This window comes from Carcharodon carcharias, chromosome 2 (genome assembly GCF_017639515.1).
Source record: "Carcharodon carcharias isolate sCarCar2 chromosome 2, sCarCar2.pri, whole genome shotgun sequence".
NCBI classification, from domain to species: domain Eukaryota; kingdom Metazoa; phylum Chordata; class Chondrichthyes; order Lamniformes; family Lamnidae; genus Carcharodon; species Carcharodon carcharias.
In genome coordinates, this window is record NC_054468.1 from 35,285,155 (window position 1) to 35,306,019 (window position 20,865).

The 20,865-nt window shown below is 42.2% G+C and overlaps 1 protein-coding gene across 1 annotated transcript in view; it reads right to left on the reverse strand.

Moving 5' to 3' along the window:
* Positions 1–20,865, reverse strand: part of LOC121287210 (uncharacterized threonine-rich GPI-anchored glycoprotein PJ4664.02-like) — a 248,842-nt gene that overhangs the window by 28,708 nt on the left and 199,269 nt on the right. Inside the window, exons 112-123 of the mRNA XM_041204885.1 lie at positions 20,456–20,581; positions 19,995–20,120; positions 17,789–17,914; positions 17,323–17,448; positions 16,613–16,738; positions 14,614–14,739; positions 13,916–14,041; positions 12,407–12,532; positions 9,255–9,380; positions 4,802–4,927; positions 1,200–1,325; positions 735–860 (exon numbers count right to left, since the gene is read on the reverse strand). Coding sequence (XP_041060819.1) covers positions 735–860; positions 1,200–1,325; positions 4,802–4,927; positions 9,255–9,380; positions 12,407–12,532; positions 13,916–14,041; positions 14,614–14,739; positions 16,613–16,738; positions 17,323–17,448; positions 17,789–17,914; positions 19,995–20,120; positions 20,456–20,581 — 1,512 coding nt within the window. The remainder of the gene's footprint in view (positions 1–734; positions 861–1,199; positions 1,326–4,801; positions 4,928–9,254; positions 9,381–12,406; positions 12,533–13,915; positions 14,042–14,613; positions 14,740–16,612; positions 16,739–17,322; positions 17,449–17,788; positions 17,915–19,994; positions 20,121–20,455; positions 20,582–20,865) is intronic.

Here is a 20,865-nt window from a genome sequence, read left to right on the forward strand (position 1 = left end):
GCTGCTGCCCTCAACAAACTACAACATTCCTACCACCATGGAAGCAAAACAACGAGAATCCCTTGCTCATGGCAAGTCCAGAAGCGCAAAGTACGTGCTGTTGATCCAAAATTCTGAATCATACATGTAATTTCATTGTAGTCTATGGATTTAACACAATGGAAACCGCAATGTGCAATCAACAGATTATCTCTGTGTTTAATTGACTGCCACTCCTCTTCAAGAAATGCCTACCTTGAAGAGGTTTTGTTCCTCTCTGCGACAAGATTTCTGTATCTCTCTTTTGCCTTGTTCACATTCATTTAGATAATATCACTACCTTCAACACCTCTGTGTTCTTTTGCTCTTCTGTCCGTGACATCTTTTGATTATCTGCTCCTATCACTGCTTGCTTGTCCCTAAACCACATTACACCCCCCAACTTCTCTACCCCCCCCGCAACCACCCCGGCCCCCACCCCCCCACCCACCTTAAACCAACTTATATTTCACCCCTCTCCTTATATTTGCTCAGTTCGGTGGAAGGGTCATGAGGACTCAAAACGTCAACTCTTTTCTTCTCCACCGATGCTGCCAGACCGGCTGAGTTTTTCCAGGTAATTCTGTTTTTGTTTTGGATTTCCAGCATCCGCAGTTTTTTGTTTTTATTATTATTATAGCATTAGGAGCAGTTGTATGTAGTGTGATTCGCCAATCATCAGTTTGTGAGAATCTACATGTTTGAAGATTGCCTACCATCACAAAGAGAAGTGTTTGTCACATTGGTGCTAAATCCAGGATCGCAACTGCAATTGAAGCTTCCAATTGTATTGGTGCAGATTTGTTGACAGGTTGATGTGTTGGTTGCACATTCATCAATATCTGCAAAACAATGTCCAATTATTCCTCACTCAGTTTGATTGACATGAAACCAGGCATTGGCAACTTAAATCACATGTTTACAACAATTACTTTTGAATTGTATAATTTTCAACATTTGTGTAATTCAACAGCAATATTATCAGTGACACCTTTCAAGTACAAAATATCCCTTCATAAAGTGCTACTAAACATATTATTTAGTTTCTGATTATTTATTATGAAGGAACACCAATTGTTGCTTGAAGCCAATTAGATTTGCAATATAGTGATAGATGTTTGATAAAGCACAATTCACAAACAATCAATAACAGAGAATCTGTTTGTGTAAAGAGTGCCTACCATCACAAAGAGAAGCGTTTGTAACATTGGTGGTAAACCCAGGACAGCAACTACAATTGAAGCTTCCAATTGTATTGGTACAGATTTGATGACAGGTTGATGTGTTGGTTGCACATTCATTGATGTCTGCAAGAAATATATCCAATTATTCCTTGCATAGTTGATTCACATTTGACCATAAATTTTCACATGTTTCCAATACATCCTTCTAGCTTCTATAATGTTGGATTACTCAGTAATTCAAGAGCAATATATTTAGTTTTGCTTCTCAGTCAAATATAAAAGCTGGCCATATAATGGCTAAATAATTGTATTGTTGTTATTGGGCATTTCTTCTGCACTTTTTAACCTACAATTTTCCAACTACGATGTAGGATAAGGCTCAACAATGTTAAATAATGGCAAGTCCAGAAGTGCAAAGTGCAAGCTGTTTATCAGAAATTGGGGAACATTTTAATGATCTCCTAGTAATGACTGCTTTTCTCCAACACAACCTTCTGCTGCCAAAATATCCCTATTGTTTGTGGCACAGATTATTAGTGTAATCGATTCATTTTCTAATTCCGAAGGAGCCATTAATTATTTGCTTCAACCCATAAAGATTTGCACTTACATATTTCAGACCATCGCAAAAGGAAGATTTTGCTTTTGGTGCTGAAGCCTGGATGGCTCCCATTTGTATTGGTATAGGTTTGTTGACAACTTGATGTGTTGATTGCACTTTCATCGATACTTGTAGAAAAAAGTCTATTTGTGATTGTTTCAGGCTCATTGCAGACCTCAGGGGTTGTTGTGCCTGCCCTTTTGCTCATCACCCCAAGCTCAGGTCTGGGTCACATGCTCCAAGGTATGAGCCAAGGCCATCAGCATAAGCAGCAAATTCCAGTGGTGATGGCGAAAGAACTAGAATACCATAAGCAAGGGCTGATTCTCAATATCCATTCTATGAAGAGGACTTGAGTTTCTAAATTCACACATGAGGTAGGATATGGGAATACATCTCAAATATTAATTTCCAAAGTCATATTGCTCAATACTCACTAAAATTGAAAATGGACATTGCGTCCAAGCAATGGAAGAGGAAAGTGCAAGACTAATGTATTGATTCTCTTCATTAGGACATTCTGCTGCTGCCCTCATGAAACTACAACATTCCTACCATCATGGATGCTAATCAAACAGTATCCCTGGCTAATGGCAAGCACAGCAGCACACAGCACGTGCCATTGACCTAAAATTCCAAATCATACATGTAAATTCACCTTAGTCTATGAATTTAACACAATGGAAAATGCAACTTGCATTCAACATATAATGATTATGTACAGCCAGAGATTATTGTCATCAACCCCTGAGTGTTTAACTGTGAAAGAACACGATAAAAAACAAAAAGGAGGGGGAAAAATCAGAAAGGGTGTGGGGATGGAGGAGAGACTTCATGATCTAAAATTGTTGAACTCAATATTCAGTCCGAAAGGTTGTAAAGTGCCGAGTCGGAGGATGAGGTGCTGTTCCTCCAGTTTGCGTTGAGCTTCACTGGAACATTGCAGCAAGCCAAGGATGGACATGTGGGCTTGAGAGCAGGGTGGAGTGTTGAAATGGCAAGCGACAGGGAGGTCTGGGTCATGCTTGCGGACAGAATGAAGGTGTTCTGCAAAGCGGTCACCCAGTCTGCTTTTGGTCTTTCCAATATAGAGGAAAACGCATTGGGAGCAACAAATGCAGTAGACTAAGTTAAGGGAAGTACAGGTGAAATGCTGCTTCACTTGAAAGGAGTGTTTGGGCCCTTGGATGGTGAGGAGAGGGGAAGTAAAGGGGCAGGTGTTGCATCTTCTGTGGTTGCATGGGAAGGTGCCATGGGAGGGGGTTGAGGTGTAGGGGTGATGGAGGAGTGGACCAGGGTGTCACGGAGGGAATGATCCCTAAGGATGCCACCAAGGGGCTGAAGGGAAGATGTGTTTGGTGGTGTCATCATTCAGGAGCTGGCGGAAATGGCGGAGGATGATCCTTTGAATGCGAAAGCTGGTGGTGTGATAAGTGAGGACAAGAGGGGAGCCTAACATGTTTCTGGGATGGAGAAGTAGGTGTGAGGGCAGATGCGCGGGAGATAGGCCGGACACGGTTGAGGGCCCTGTTGACCACTGTGGGTGGAAAACCTCAGTTAAGGAAGAAGGAGGACATGTCAGAGGAACTGTTTTTGAAAATGGCATCATCAGAACAGGTGTGACGGAGGCGAAGGAACTGAGAGAATGAGATGGAGTTCTTACAGGAAGCGGGGTGTGAGGAGCTATAGTCGTGGTAGCTGTGGGAGTCGGTAGGCTTGTAATGGATATTGGTGGACAGTCTATCACCAGAAATTGAGACAGAGAGGTCAAGGAAGGGAAGTGGCAGAGACAGACCATGTGAATATGTTAGAGGGGTGGAAATTGAAGCAAAATTAATAAAATTTTCCAGGTCCAGACGAGAGCATAAAGCAGCACCGAAGTAATCATCGATGTCCTGGAGAAAGAGTTGTGGGAGGGGGCCGGAGTAGGACTGGAACAAGGAATGTTCCACACACTCCATAAAGAGACAGGCATAGCTGGGGCCCATGCGGGTACCCATAGCCACACCTTTTGTTTGTAGGAAGTGAGAGGAGTTTAAGGAGAAATTGTTCAGTGTGAGAACAAGTTCAGCCAGACAGAGGAGAGTAGTGGTGGATGGGGATTGTTCGGGCCTCTGTTCGAGGAAGAAGCGGAGAGCCATCAGTCCATCCTGGTGGGGGATGGAGGTGTAGAGAGATTGGACGTCCATGGTGAAGAGGAGGCGGTTGGGGCCAGGGAACTGGAAATTGTTGATACGATGTAGGGTGTCAGAGGAGTCATGGATGTAGGTGGGAAGGGACTGGACAAGTGGAGAGAGAATGAAGTCAAGTTAGCAAGAAATGAGTTCTGTGGGGCAGGAACAGGCTGACACGAGCAGTCTGCTGGGACAGTCCTGTTTGTGGATTTTGGGTAGGAGGTAGAAGCGTTTGGGAGACTATCAGGTTAGAAGCTATGGAAGGAAGATCTCCAGAGGAGTTGAGGTCAGTAACAGTCCTGGAAACAATGGCTTGATGTTCAGTATTGAGGTCCTGGTCTAGGGAGAGGTAGGAGGAAGTGTCTGTGAGTTGACACTCAGCCTCTGCGAGGTAGAGGTCAGTGCTCCAGACAACAACAGCACCACCCTTGTCAGCGGGTTTGATGTATATGTCAGGGTTGGACCTTAGAGAACGGAGTGCATCAAGTTCAGAGAGAGACAGGTTAGAATGGGTGAGAGGAGCAGAGAAATTGAGACGACTAATGTCATGCCGACAGTTCTCAATGAAAAGATCAAGAGAAGGTAAGAATCCAGGAGAAGGGAGAATATTGGATGTGGGTAAAAGGATCCGTTGAACGGGGAGAGGACTCCTGCCCAAAGAAGTGAGCCCGGAGACGAAGACGGCGGAAGAAGATTTCAGCATCGTACCGAGCCCGAAATTCATTGAGATGAGGGCGTAAGGGTATAAAACTAAGTCTTTTGCTGAGCATTGAACATTCAGCCTCAGAGATAACAGAGAATCTGTTTATGTGAAGAGTGCCTACCATCACAAAGAGAAGTATTTTTAACATTGGTGGCAAACCCAGGACGGCAACTGCAATTGAAGCTTCCAATTGTATTGGTACAGATTTGATGACAGGCTGATGTGTTGGTTGCACATTCATCAATATCTGCAAGAAATATATCAAATTATTCCTTGCTTAGTTGATTCACATTTGACCATACATTTTCATATGTTTTCTATACATCCTTCTAGCCTCTATAATGTTGAACAAAAACAGAATTACCTGGAAAAACTCAGCAGATCTGGCAGCATCGGCGGAGAAAAAAAGAGTTGACGTTTCGAGTCCTCATGACCCTTCAACAGAACTAGGTGAATCCAAGGAAGGAGTGAAATATAAGCTGGTTTAAGGTGTGGGTGTGTGTGTGTGTGTGTGTGTGTGTGTGTGTGTGTGGGGGGGGGGTGGGGGGGGGGGCGTTGGTTGGGTGGGGGGAGAGAAGTGGAGGGGGTTGGTGTGGTTGTAGGGACAAACAAGGAGTGATAGAAGCAGATCATCAAAAGATGTCCCAGACAACAGAACAAAAGAACACATAGGTGTTAAAGTTGGTGATATTATCTAAACGAATGTGCTAATTAAGAATGGATGGTAGGGCACTCAAGGTATAGCTCTAGTGGGGGTGGGGGGAGCATAAAAGATTTAAAAATATTTAAAAATAATGGAAATAGGTGGGAAAAGAAAAATCTATATCATTTATTGGAAAAAACAAAAGAAAGGGGGAAGAAACAGAAAGGGGGTGGGGATGGAGGAGGGAGTTCAAGACTTGTTGAATTCAATATTCAGTCCGGAAGGCTGTAAAGTGCCTAGTCGGAAGATGAGGTGTTGGTCCTCCAGTTTGCGTTGGGCTTCACTGGAACAATGCAGCAAGCCAAGGACAGACATGTGGGCAAGAGAGCAGGGTGGAGTGTTAAAATGGCAAGTGACGGGGAGGTTTGGGTCATTCTTGCGGACAGACCGCAGGTGTTCTGCAAAGCGGTTGCCCAGTTTACGTTTGGTCTCTCCAATGTAGAGAGACCGCACTGGGAGCAATGAATACAGTAGACTAAGTTGGGGGAAATGCAAGTGAAATGCTGCTACACTTGAAAGGAATGTTTGGGCCCTTGGATTGTGAGGCGAGAGGAAGTGAAGGGGCAGGTGTTACAATTTTGCTTGGGCATGGGGTGGTGCCATAGGTGGGGGTTGAGGAGTAGGGGGTGATGGAGGAGTGGACCAGGGTGTCCCGGAGGGAACGATCCCTACGGAATGCCAACGGGGGGGTGAAGGGAAGATATGTTTGCCAGTGGCATCATGCTGGAGTTGGCGGAAATGGCGGAGGATGATCCTTTGAATGCGGAGGCTGGTGGGGTGATAAGTGAGGACAAGGGGGACTCTATCATGTTTCTGGGAGGGAGGAGAAGGCGTGAGGGCGGATGTGCGGGAGATGGGCCGGACACGGTTGAGGGCCCTGTCAACGACCGTGGGTGGAAAACCTCGGTTAAGGAAGAAGGAGGACATGTCAGAGGAACTGTTTTTGAATGTAGCATCATCGGAACAGATGCGACGGAGGCAAAGGAACTGAGAGAATGGGATGGAGTTCTTACAGGAAGCGGGGTGTGAGGAGCTGTAGTCGAGGTAGCTGTGGGAGTCGGTAGGCTTGTAATGGATATTAGTGGACAGTCTATCACCAGAGATTGAGACAGAGAGGTCAAGGAAGGGAAGGGAAGTGTCAGAGATGGACCACGTGAAAATGATGGAGGAGGTGGAGATTGGAAGCAAAATTAATAAATTTTTCCAAGACCCGATGAGAGCATGAAGCAGCACAGAAGTAATCATCGATGTACCGGAGAAAGAGTTGTGGAAGGGGGCCGGAATAGGACTGGAACAAGGAATGTTCCACATACCCCATAAAGAGACAGGCATAGCTGGGGCCCATGCGGGTACCCATAGCCACACCTTTTATTTGGAGGAAATGAGAGGAGTTGAAGGAGAAATTGTTCAGTGTGAGAACAAGTTCGGCCAGGCAGAGGAGAGTAGTGATGGATGGGGATTGTTCGGGCCTCTGTTCGAGGAAGAAGCTAAGGGCCCTCAGACCATCCTGGTGGGGGATGGAGGTGTAGAGGGATTGGACGTCCATGGTGAAGAGGAGGCGGTTGGGGCCAGGGAACTGGAAATTGTTGATGTGACGTAAGGTGTCAGAGGAATCATGGATGTAGGTGGGAAGGGACTGTACAAGGAGAGAGAGAAGGGAGTCAAGATAACGAGAAATGAGTTCTGTGGGGCAGGAGCAAGCTGACACGATCGGTCTACCAGGACAGTTCTGTTTGTGGATTTTGGGTAGGAGGTAGAAGCAGGCCGTCTGAGGTTGGGCGACAATCAGGTTGGAAGCTGTGGGAGGAAGATCTCCAGAGGAGATGTGGTCAGTGACAGTCCTGGAAACAATGGCTTGATGTTCAGTGGTGGGGTCATGGTCCACGGAGAGGTAGGAGGAAGTGTCTGCGAGTTGACGCTCAGCCTCCGCACGGTAGAGGTCAGTGCACCAGACAACAACAGCACCACCTTTGTCAGTGGTTTGATGACAATGTCAGGGTTGGACCTGAGAGAATGGAGTGCAGTAAGTTCAGAGAGAGAGAGAGTAGAATGGGTGAGAGGAGCAGAGAAATTGAGACGACTAATGTCGCGCCGACAGTTCACAATGAAAAGATCAAGAGAAGGTAAGAATCCAGAGGGAGGGGTCCTGGTGGAGGGAGAATATTGGAGGTGGGTAAAGGGATCTGTTGAACGGGGAGAGGACTCCTGCCCAAAGAAGTGAGGCCGGAGACAAAGACGGTGGAAGAAGTGTTCAGCATCGTGCCGAGCCCGAAATTCATTGAGGTGAGGGCGTAAGGGTATGAAACTAAGTCCTTTGCTGAGCACTGAACATTCAGCATCGGAGAGGGGAAGGTCAGGGGGTATAGTGAATACACGGCTGGGGCTTGGATTGGAAGATGGGGTGGGGACGGAGGGACAGGCCGGGGTGGAGGGTCCTAGATGGGTGTTGGTGTCGATGAGTTGTTGGAGCTTGCGTTCCTTAGCACTTGAGAGAAAGAGAAAAAGTTTCTTGTTGAGGCGTCGGATGAGACGAAGAATAAAATGAAACTGGGGGCACGCGCAGCTTTGCAAGTGTTGGTTTACTCTGTATTTCAAGAGCAATATATTTAGTTTCACTTCTCCGTCAAATATAACAGCTGATCATATAATGGCTAAATTATTGTACTGCTGTTTTTGGCCATGAGACTTTTCTTCTGTGCTCTCTAACCTACAATGTTATAGCTACTTAGTAGGCTTAGGTTCAACAATGTTAAATAATGGCAAGTCCAGAAGTGCAAAGTGCAGTCCGTTTATCAGAAATTGGGGAACTTTTTAACAATCTCCGAGTAATGACTGCTTTTCTCCAACACAACATTCTGCTACCAGAAGATTCCAACTGTGTTGTGGCACAGATTATTGTCGTGATCCATTCATTTTCTGATTCTGAATGAGCAATGTATTATTTGCTTCAACCCATTAAACATTTCAGACCATCACAAAGTGAAGATTTTGGTGCTGAAGCCTAGATGGCAACAGCATGTAAAGCTCCCATTTGTATGGTACAGAATTGTTGACATCCTGATGTGTTGATTGCACACTCAGCGATACTTGTAGAAAAAAGTCTATTTGTGGTTGTGTCATTGCAGACCTCAGGGGTCGTTGTGCCTGCCCTTTTGCTCATCACCCCAAGCTCAGGTCAGGGTCACATGCTCCAAGGTATGGGCCAAGGCGATCAGCATAAGCAGCAAATTGCAGTGGTGATGGCAAAAGAACAAGAACACCATAGGCAAGGGCTGATTCTCAATATCCATTCTATGAAGAGGTTTGAGTTTCTAAATTCACACATGAAGTAGGCAGTGGGAACACACCTCAAATATTAATTTCCAAAGTCATACTGCTCAATGCTCAATGAAATTGAAAATGGGAATTTCTTCCAAGCAATGGAAGAGGAAAGTGCAAGACTCCAAGCTGTGCAGAAATGAGCAAAGATCTCAAACAGATCACAATGACTAATGTATTGATTCTCATGGTTAGGACATTCTGCTGCTGCCCTCAACATACTACAACATTCCTACCACCATGGATGCAAAACAACCAGGATCCCTGGCTCTTGGCAAGTCAACAAGCCAAAGTATGTGCCGTTGATCCAAAATTCTGAATCATACATGTAATATCATTGTAGTTTATGAATTTAACACAATGGAAACCACATTGTGCAATCAACATATAATGATTGCATAAGACATAGATTATTGTCATCAACCTCTGAGTGTTTTTTTGTCAAGTAACACAAAGAGCTTCTTGATTGCCATCTAGCATTAGGAGCAGTTGGATGCAGTGTGATACGCCAATCATCAGTTTGTCACAATCTGCATGTTTGAAGATTGCCTACCATCACAATGAGAAGTGTTTGTAACATTGATGCTAAATCCAGGATGGCAACTGCAATTGAAGCTTCCAATTGTATTGGTGCAGATTTGTTGACAGGTTGACATGTTGATTGCACATTCATCAATATCTGCACAAAAAAGTCCAATCAATCCTCACTCAATTTGATTAAAATAAGCCAATATATTGACAATTTAAATCACATGTTTGCAACAATTACTTTTGAATTGTATAATATTCAACTTTTCTCAAATTCAAATGCAATATCATCAGTGACATATTCCAAATACAAAATATCCCTTCATAAAGTGCGACTAAACATATTATTTAGCTTCTGATTATTTAGTTATTAAGGAGCACCAAGTCTTGCTTGAAGCCAATTAGATTTGCAATATAGTGATAGATGTTTGATGAAGCGCAATTCACAAACAATCAATAACAGAGATAAAAGCAAAAACTCCAGATGTTGGAACTCGAAGACAAAAACAAAAATACCTGTAAAAAATCAGCAGGTCTGTCAGCATCTGTGGAAGGGAGCACAGTTAACGTTTCGAGTCCGTATGGCTCTTCAACACAATTAAGGAAAAATAGAAAAGGGGTGAAATATAAGCTGGTTTAAGGGGGTGGGGGTGGTTTGGGACAAGAGAACTGGATAGAGGGCCAGTGATGGGTGGATTTAACCAAAAGATATCACAGACAAAAGGACAAAGAGGTGTTGAATGTGTTGATATTATCAAAGGAATGTGCTAATTCAGGGTAGTAAGCAGGACAAGCAAGGTACAGATCGCCCTGGTGGGGGTGGGGTGGGGTGAAGAAATCGAAAAAGGCTAAAAGGTAGAGATAAAACAATGGATGGAAATATATTTAAAAATAATGGAAATATGTGGGCAAAGAAAAATCTATATAAATTATTGGAAAACAAAAAGGAGGGGGAAAAATCAGAAAGGGAGTGAGGATGGAGGAGAGAATTCATGATCTAAAATTGTTGAACTCAATATTCAGTCCGAAAGGCTGTAAAATGCTGAGTCGGAAGATAAGGTGCGGTTCCTCCAGTTTGCGTTGAGCTTCACTGGAACATTGCAGCAAGCCAAGGATGGACATGTGGGCTTGAGAGCAGGGTGGAGTGTTGAAATGGCAAGCAACAGGGAGGTCTGGGTCATACTTGCGGACAGAATGAAGGTGTTCTGCAAAGCGGTCACCCTGTCTGCGTTTGGTCTTTCCAATGTAGAGGAAACCGCATTGGGAGCAACAAATGCAGTAGAATAAGTTAAGGGAAGTACAGGTGAAATGCTGCTTCACTTGAAAAGAATGTGTGAGCCCTTGGACGGTAAGGAGAGGGGAAGTAAAGGGGCAGGTGTTGCATCTTTTGCGGTTGCATGGGAAGGTGCCTTGGGAGGGGATTGAGGTGTGGTGGGGGGGGGAATGGAGGACTGGACCACGGTGTCACGGAGGGAACGATCCCTATGGAATGCCACCAAGGGCGTGAAGGGAAGATGTGTTTGGTGGTGTCATCATTCTGGAGTTGGCAAAATGGCGGAGGATGATCCTTTGAATGAGGAGGCTGGTGGTGTGATAAGTGAGGGCAAAGGGGACCCTATCATGTTTCTGGGATGGAGAAGTAAGTGTGAGGGCGGATGCACGAGAGATGGGCCGGACACGGTTGAGGGCCCTGTCAACCATCGTGGGTGGAAAACCTCGGTTAAGGAAGAAGGAGGACATGTCAGAGGAACTGTTTTTGAAAGTGGCATCATCAGAACAGATGTGACAGAGGCGAAGGAACTGAGAGAATGGGATGGAGTCCTTACAGGAAGCGGGGTGTGAGGAGCTGTAGTCGGGGTAGCTGTGGGAGTTGGTAGGCTTGTAATGGAAATTGGTGGACAGTCTATCACCAGAAATTGAGACAGAGAGGTCAAGGAAGGAAGGGATAAACCATGTGAAAATGATGGAGGGGTGGAAATTGGAAGCAAAATTAATAAAATTTTCCAGGTCCGGATGAGAGCATAAAGCAGCACCGAAGTAATCATCGATGTCCTGGAGAAAGAGTTGTGGGAGGGGGCCGGAGTAGGACTGGAACAAGGAATGTTCCACACACTCCATAAAGAGACAGGCATAGCTGGGGCCCATCTGGGTACCCACAGCCACACCTTTTGTTTGTAGGAAGTGAGAGGAGTTTAAGGAGAAATTGTTAAGTGTGAGAACAAGTTCAGCCAGACGGAGGAGAGTAGTGGTGGATGGGGATTGTCCGGGCCTCTGTTTGAGGAAGAAGCGGAGAGCCATCAGCCCATCCCTGTGGGGGATGGAGGTGTAGAGGGATTGGACGTCCATGGTGAAGAGGAGGCAATTGGGGGCAAGGAACTGGAAATTGTTGATATCATGTAGGGTGTCAGTGGAATCACAGATGTAGGTGGGAAGGGACTGGACAAGGGGAGAGAGAATGGAGTCAAGAGAGCGAGAAATGAGTTCCATGGGGCAGGAATAGACTGAAACGATCAGTCTACCGCGACAGTCCTGTTTGTGGATTTTAGGTAGGAGGTAGAAGCAGGCCATCCGAGGTTGGGAGACTATCATGTTGGAAGCTGTGGAAGGAAGATCTCCAGAGGAGATGTCAGTAACAGTCCTGGAAACAATGGCTTGATGTTCAGTAGTGGGATCGTGGTCCAGGGAGAGGTAGGAGGAAGTGTCTGCGAGTTGACACTCAGCCTCTGCGAGGTAGAGGTCAGTGCACCAGACAACAACAGCACCACCCTTGTCAGCGGGTTTGATGACAATGTCAGGGTTGGATCTGAGAGAACGGAGTGCAGTAAGTTCAGAGAGAGACAGGTTAGAATGGGTGAGAGGAGCAGAGAAATTGAGATGACTAATATCACGCCAACAGTTCTCAATGAAAAGATCAAGAGAAGGTAAGAATCCAGAGGGAGGGGACCAGGTGGAGGGAGAATATTGATGGTGCATAAAAGGATCCATTGTATGGTGAGAGGACTTCTGCCCATAGAAGTGAGCACGGAGACGAAGGTGGCGGAAGAAGAGTTCAGCATCGTGCCGAGACCGAAATTCATTGAGATGAGGGCGTAAGGGTATAAAACTAAGTCCTTTGCTGAGCACTGAACGTTCAGCCTCAGAGATAACACAGAATCTGTTTATTTGAAGAGTGCCTACCATCACAAAGAGAAGTGTTTGTAACATTGGTGGTAAACCCAGGACGGCAACTGCAATTGAAGCTTCCAATTGTATTGGTACAGATTTGATGACAGGTTGATGTGTTGGTTGCACATTCATCAATATCTGCAAGAAATATATCAAATTATTCCTTGCTTAGTTGATTCAGATTTGACCATGCATTTTCATATGTTTTCAACACATCATTCTAGCCACTATAATGTTGGTTTACTCTGTATTTCAAGAGCAACATATTTAGGTTCAATTCTCCAAAAAATATAACAACTAGTCATATAATGGCTAAATTATTGTATTGGTGTTTTTGGCAATGAGACTTTCCTTCTGTGCTCTCCAACCTCCAATGTTACAGCTACTTAGTAGGCTTAGGCTCAACAATGTTAAATAATGGCAAGTCCAGAAGTGCAAAGTGCAGGCAGTTTATCAGAAATTGGGGAACATTTTAACAATCTCCGAGTAATGAATGCTTTACTCCAACACAACATTCTGCTGCCAGAAGATCCCTATTGTGTTGTGGCACATATTATTGTCATGATCCATTCATTTCCTAATTCTGAATGAGCCATGTATTGTTTGCTTCAACCCATAAAGATTTGCGCTTAAACATTTCAGACCATCACATAGCGACGATTTTGGTCGTGTTGGTGCTGAAGCCTGGATGGCATCAGCATTGTAAAGCTTCCATTTGTATTGGTGCAGATTTGTTGACGTCTTGATGTGTTGATTGCACATTCATTGATACTTGTAGAAAAAGTCTATTTGTGGTTGTGTCATTGCAGACCTCAGGAGTCGTTGTGCCAGCCCTTTTGCTCATCACCCCAGGCTCAGGTCAGGGTCACATGCTCCAAGGTATCCGGTGGTGATGGCGAAAGAACGAGAACATCATAGGCAAGGGCTGATTCTCAATATCCATTCAATGAAGAGGATTTGAGTTTCTAAATTCACACATGAGGTAGGCAATGGGAAAACACATCAAATATTAATTGCCAAAGTAATATTTCTCAACGCCCAATGAAATTGAAAATTCGCATTTCTTCCATGCAATGGAAGAGGAATTTGCAAGACTAAAAGCTGTGCAGAAATGAGCAATGATCTCAGACAGATCAAAATGACTAATGTATTGATTCTCTTGGTTAGGACATTCTGCTGCTGCCCTCAACAAACTACAACATTCCTACCACCATGGAAGCAAAACAACCTGGATCCCTTGCTCATAGCAAGTCCACAGGCGCAAAGTTGATCCACAATTCCGACTCATAAGTGTAATTTCATTGTAGTCTATCAGTTTAACTCAATGCAAACCACAATGTGCAATCAACATATAATGATTGCATACAGACAACATAGATTATTGTCATCAACCTCAGACTGTTTTTTTGTGAAGTAACAGAAAGAGCTTCTTTATAGCCATCTGGCATTAGGAGCACTTGGATGTAGTGTGTTACGCGCATCAGCAATTTGTGAGAATCTGCATGTTTGTAGATTGCCTACCATCACAAAGAGAAGTGTTTGTCACATTGGTGCTAAATCCAGGATGGCAACTGCAGTTGAAGCTTCCAATTGTATTGGTACAGATTTGTTGACAGGTTGATGTGTTGATTGCACATTCATCAATATCTGCACAAAAAAGATCAATCAAACCTCACTCAGTTTGATTAAAATAAGCCAACACATTGACAATTTAAATCAAATATTTGCAACACTCCCTTCTGGATCTGTCGTGATTAACACATCCATGATTCAACAACAATATTATAAAAAACATCTTCCAAATATGGTATATCTCATTAAAAAGCATTACTACATATATTGTCAGCTTCTTATTAGTTAATTATTACGGTGCACCAAGTCTTTGCGTGAAGCCAATTTGAAATGAACAGAAAGCTGTTCAGTGAAACCCAATTCACAAATCGTCAATTGCAGTGATCAAAAGCAAAATAATGCAGATGCTGGAAACCTGAAACAAAAACATAAATAGCTGGATAAACTCAACAGGTCTGAAAGCATATGTGGAGGGGAAGTCAGAGTTAACGATTCGAGTCCGTATGAGTCTTCATCAGAGTGAAGAGAAGGTGACAAGTCATACAGACTCAAAACGTTAACTCTGTCTTCTTTCCCACAGACCTGTTGAGTTTCTCCAGCTATTTTTGCTTTTAGTGCAGGGGTCTGATTGTTTGAAGTTTGCCTACCATTACAAAGAGAAGTGTTTGTCACATTGGTGCCAAATCCAGGATGGCAACTGCAATTGAAGCTCCCAATTGTATTGGTGCAGATTTGTTGACAGGTTGATGTGTTGGTTGCACATTCATCAATATCTGCAAAACAATGTCCAATTATTCCTCACTCAGTTTGATTGACATGAAAGCAGGCATTGGCAACTTAAATCACATCTTTGCAACAATTACATTTGAAATGTATAATATTCAACATTTCTCAAATTCATCTGCAATATCATCAGTGACATCCTACAAATACAAAATATCCCTTCATAAACACTACTTAAGATATTATTTAGCTTCTGATTATGTAGTTACTAAGGAGCACCAAGTCTTGCTTGAAGCCAATTAGATTTGCAATATAGTGATAGATGTTTGATGAAGCGCAATTCACAAACAATCAATAACAGAGAATCTGTTTATGTGAAGAGCGCCTACCATCACAAAGAAAAGTACTTGTAACATTGGTGGTAAACCCAGGACGACAACTGCAATTGAAGCTTCCAATTGTATTGGTACAGATTTGATGACAGGTTGATGTGTTGGTTGTACATTCATCAACATCTGCACGAAATATATCAAATTATTCCTTGCTTAGTTGATTCACATTTGACCATATATTTTCACTTGTTTTCAACACATCCTTCTAGCCTCTACAATATTGTTTTTCTCTGTATTTCAAGAGCAATATATTTAGTTTCAGATATCCGTCAAATATAACAACTGGTCAATAATGGCTAAATTATTGTATTTTTTTTTGGCCATGAGACTTTTCTTCTGTGCTCCCTAACTTACAATGTTACAGCTACTTATTTGGCTTACGTTCAACAATGTTAAATAACGGCAAGTCCAGAAGTGCAAAGTTCAAGTCGTTTATCAGAAATTGGGGAACTCTTTAACAATCTCCTAGTAATGACTGCTTTACTCCAACACAACATTCTGCTGCCAGAAGATCCCTATTGTGTTGTGGCACAGATTATTGTCGTGATCCATTCATTTCCTAATTCTGAATGAGCCATGTATTGTTTGCTTCAAACCATAAAGATTTGCGCTTAAACATTTCAGAACATCACAAAGCGAAGATTTTGATCATGTTGGTGCTGAAGCCTGGATGGCATCAGCATTGTAAAGCTGTCACTTGTATTGGTGCAGATTTGTTGACGTCTTGATGTGTTGATTGCACATTCAGCGATACTTGTAGAAAAAGTCTATTTGTGGTTGTGTCATTGCGGACCTCAGGGGTTGTTGTGCCAGCCCTTTTGCTCATCACCCCAGGGTCAGGTCAGGGTCACATGCTCCAAGGCATGAGCAAAGGCCATCAGCATAAGCAGCAAATTCCGGTGGTGATGGCGAAAGAACGAGAACATCATAGGCAAGGGCTGATTCTCAATATATATTCTATGAAGAGGACTTGAGTTTGTAAATTCACACATGAGGTAGGCAATGGGAAAACACATCAAATATTAATTTCCAAATTCATATGGCTCAATGCTCAATGAAATTGAAAGTGGGTATTTCGTCCAAGCAATGGAAGAGTAAAGTGCAAGACTCCGAGCTGTGCAGAAATGAGTAATGATCTCAAACAGATCACAATGACTAACGTATTGATTCTCTTGGTTAGGACATTTTGCTGCTGCCCTCAACAAACTATAACATTCCTACCACCATGGATGCAAAACAACAAGGATCCCATACTCATGGCAAATCCAGAAGTGCAAAGTTGATCCAAAATTCCTAATCCTACATGTAATATCATTGTAGACTATCAATTTAACACAACGGAAACCACAATGTGCAATCAACATATAATGATTGCATACAGACATAGATTATTGTCATCAACCTCTGAGTGTTTTTTTGTCAAGTAACACAAAGAGCTTCTTGATGGCCATCTAGCATTAGGAGCAGTTGGGTGCAGCGTGATACGCCAATCATCAGTTTGTGAGAATCTGCAAGTTTGAAGTTTGCCTACCATCACAATGAGAATTGTTTGTCACATTGGTGCTAAATCCAGGAACACAACTGCAATTGAAGCTTCCAATTGTATTCGTGCAGATTTGTTGACAGGTTGATGTGTTGATTGCACATTCATCAATATCTGCACAAAAAAGTCCAATCAATCCTCAATCAATTTGATTGAAAGAAGCCAACACATTGACAATTTAAATCACAGGTTTGCAACACTTCCTTTTGGATTCTATCGGGATTAACATATCCATGAATCAACAGCAGTATTATAAAAGACATCTTCCAAATATGGCATATCTCATTACAGAGCATTATTACATATATTGTCAGCTTCTTATCATTTAATTATTGCGGTGCACCAAGTCTTTGCGTGAAGACAATTAGCAATGTACTGATAGCTGTTCAGTGAAACACAATTCACAAATCATCAATTGCAGGGATCAAAAGCAAAATAATGCAGATGCTGGAAATCTGAAACAAAAACATAAATAACTGGATAAACTCAACAGGTCTGACAGGATTTGTTGAGAGGAAGACAGAGTTAACGTTTCGAGTCCGTATGAGTCTTCATCAGAATGAAGGGAAATGTGACGAGTCATACGGACTCGAAACGTTAACTCTGTTTTCTTCCTCACAGATGTTGTCAGACCTGCTGAGTTTTTCCAGCTATTTTTGCTTTTATTGCAGGGGTCTGATTGTTTGAAGGTTGCCTACCATTACAAAGAGAAGTGTTTGTCACATTGGTGCCAAATCCAGGATCGCAACTGCAATTGAAGCTTCCAATTGTATTGGTGCAGATTTGTTGACAGGTTGATGTGTTGGTTGCACATTCATCAATATCTGCAAAACAATGTCCAATTATTCCTCACTTAGTTTGATTGACATGAAAGCAGGGATTGGCAACTTAAATCACATGTTTGCAACAATTACTTTAGAATTGTATAATATTCAACATTTCTCAAATTCAAATGCAATATCATCAGTGACATCTTCCAAATACAAAATAGACTTTCATACAGTGCTACTAAACATATTATTTAGCTTCTGATTATTTAGTTACTAAGGAGCACCAAGTCTTGCTTGAAGCCAATTAGATTTGCAATATAGTGATAGATGTTTGATGAAGCGCAAATCATAAACAATCAATAACAGAGAATCTGTTTATGTGAAGAGTGCCTACCATCACAAAGAGGAGTGTTTGTAACATTGGTGGTAAACCCAGGACGGCAACTGCAAATGAAGCTTCCAATTGTATTGGTACAGATTTGATGACAGGTTGATGTGTTGGTTGCACATTCATCAATATCTGCAAGAAATATATCAAATTATTCCTTTCTTAGTTGATTCACATTTGACCAAACATTTTCACATGTTTTCAACACATCCTTCTAGCCTCTATAATGTTGGTTTACTCTGTATTTCAAGAGCAATATATTTAGTTTCACTTCTCCGTCAAATATAACAGCCGATCATATAATGGCGAAATTATTGTACTGCTGTTTTTGGCCATGAGACTTTTCTTCCGTGCTCTCCAACCTACAATGTTACAGCTACTTAGTAGGCTTAGGCTCAACAATGTTAAATAATGGCAAGTCCAGAAGTGCAAATTGCAAGCCGTTTATCAGAAATTGGGGAGCTTTTTAGCAATCTCCTAGTAATGACTTCTTTACTCCAACAAAACATTCTGCTGCCAGAAGATACCTATTGTGTTGTGGCACAGCTTATTGTCGTAATTCATTCATTTTCTAATTTTGAATGTGCCATGTATTATTTGCTTCAACCCATAAAGATTTGCGCTTAAACATTTCAGACCATCACATAGCGAAGATTTTGGTGGCGAAGTCTGGATGGCAACAGCATGTAAAGCTCCCATTTGTATTGGCGCAGATTTGTTGACAGCTTGATATGTTGATTTCACATTCAGCGATACTTGTAGAAAAAAGTCTATTTGTGGTTGTGTCATTGCAGACCTCAGGGGTCGTTGTGCCTGCCCTTTTGCTAATCACCCCAGGCTCAGGTCATGGTCACATGCTCCATCAGCATAAGCAGCAAATTCCAGTGGTGATGGCGAAAGAACTAGAACACCATAGGCAAGGGGTGATTCTCTATGAAGAGTACTTGGGTTTCTAAATTCACACGAGGTAGGCAATGGGAAAACACCTCAAATATTAATTTCCAAAGTCATATTGCTCAATGATCAATGAAATTGAAAGTGGGCAATTCTTCCAAGCAATGGAAGAGGAAAGTGCAAGAATCCAAGCTGTGCAGAAATGAGTAATGATCTCAGACAGATCACAGTGACTAATGTATTGATTCTCTTGGTTAGGACATTCTGCTGCTGCCCTCAACAAACTATATCATTCCTACCAATATGAATGCAAAAAACAAGGATCTCATACTCATGGCAAATCCAGAAGTGCAAAGTTGATCCAAAATTCCTAATCCTACATGTAATATCATTGTAGTCTATCAAGTTAACACAATGGAAACCACAATGTGCAATCAACATATAATGATTGCATTCAAACATAGATCATTGTCATCAACCTCTGAGCGTTTTCTCGTCAAGTAATACATAGAGTTTCTTGATAGCCATCTAGCATTAGGAGCAGTTGGATGCAGTGTGATACGCCAATCATCAGTTTGTCACAATCTGCATGTTTGAAGGTTGCCTACCATCACAATGAGAAGTGTTTGTCAGGTTGGTGCTAAATCCAGGATGGCAACTGCAATTGAAGCTTCCAATTGTATTGGTGCAGATTTGTTGACAGGTTGATGTGTTGATTGCACATTCATCTACTTCTGCACAAAAAAGTCTCATCAATCCTCACTCAGTTTGATTAAAATAAGCCAATATATTGACAATTTAAATCACATGTTTGCAACACTTCCTTTTGGATTCTATCATGATTAACACATCCATGATTCAACAACAATATTATAAAAGACATCTTCCAAATATGGCAAATCTCATTACAAAGCATTACTGGATATATTGTCAGCTTTCTATTATTGAAATATTACGGAGCACCAATTCTTTGCGTGAAGCCAATTAGCAATGTAATGATAGCTGTTCAGTGAAACACAATTCACAAATCATCAATTGCGGTGATCAAAAGCAAAATAATGCAGATGCTGGAAGTCTGAAACAAAAACATAAATACCTGGATAAACTCAACAGGTCTGACATCATATGTGCAGAGGAAGTCAGAGTTAACGTTTCGAGTCCGTATGAGTCTTCATCAGAATGGAGAGAAATGTGACGAGTCATAACGACTCGAATTATTAACTCTGTCTTCTTCCCCACAGATGTTGTCAGACCTGCTGAGTTTTTCCAGCTATTTTTGCTTTTATTGCAGGGGTCTGATTGTTTGAAGGTTGCCTACCATTACAAAGAGAAGTGTTTGTCACATTGGTGCTAAATCCAGGATCGCAACTGCAATTGAAGCTTCCAATTGTATTGGTGCAGATTTGTTGACAGGTTGATGTGTTGGTTGCACATTCATCAACATCTGCAAAACAATGTCCAATTGTTTCTCACGCTGTTTGATTGACATGAAAGCAGGGATTGGCAACTTAAATCACATGTTTGCAACACTTACTTTTGAATTGTATAATATTCAACATTTCTCAAATTCAAATGCAATATCATCAGTGACACCTTCCAATACAAAATAGACTTTGGTACAGTGCTACTAAACATATTATTTAGCTTCTGATGATTTAGTTACTAAGAAGCACCAAGTCTTGCTTGAAGCCAATTAGATTTGCAATATAGTGATAGATGTTTGATGAAGCGCAATTCACAATCAATAACAGAGAATCTGTTTATGTGAAGATTGCCTACCATCACAAAAAGAAGTGTTTGTCACATTGGTGGTAAACCCAGGACGGCAACTGCAATTGAAGCTTCCAATTGTATTGGTACAGATTTGATGACAGGTTGATGTGTTGGTTGCACATTCATCAATATCTGCAAGAAATATATCAAACTATTCCTTGCTAAGTTGATTCACATTTGACCATACATTTTCACATGTTTTCAATGCATCCTTCTAGCCACTATAATGTTGGTTTACTCTGTATTTCAAGAGCAATATACTTAGTTTCACTTCTCTGTCAAATATAACAGCTGGTCATGTAATGGCGAAATTAACCTGCTGCTGTGTTTGGCCATGAGACTTTACTTCTGTGCTCTCTAACCTACAATGGTACAGCTACTTAGTAGGCTTAGGCTCAACAATGTTAAATAATGGC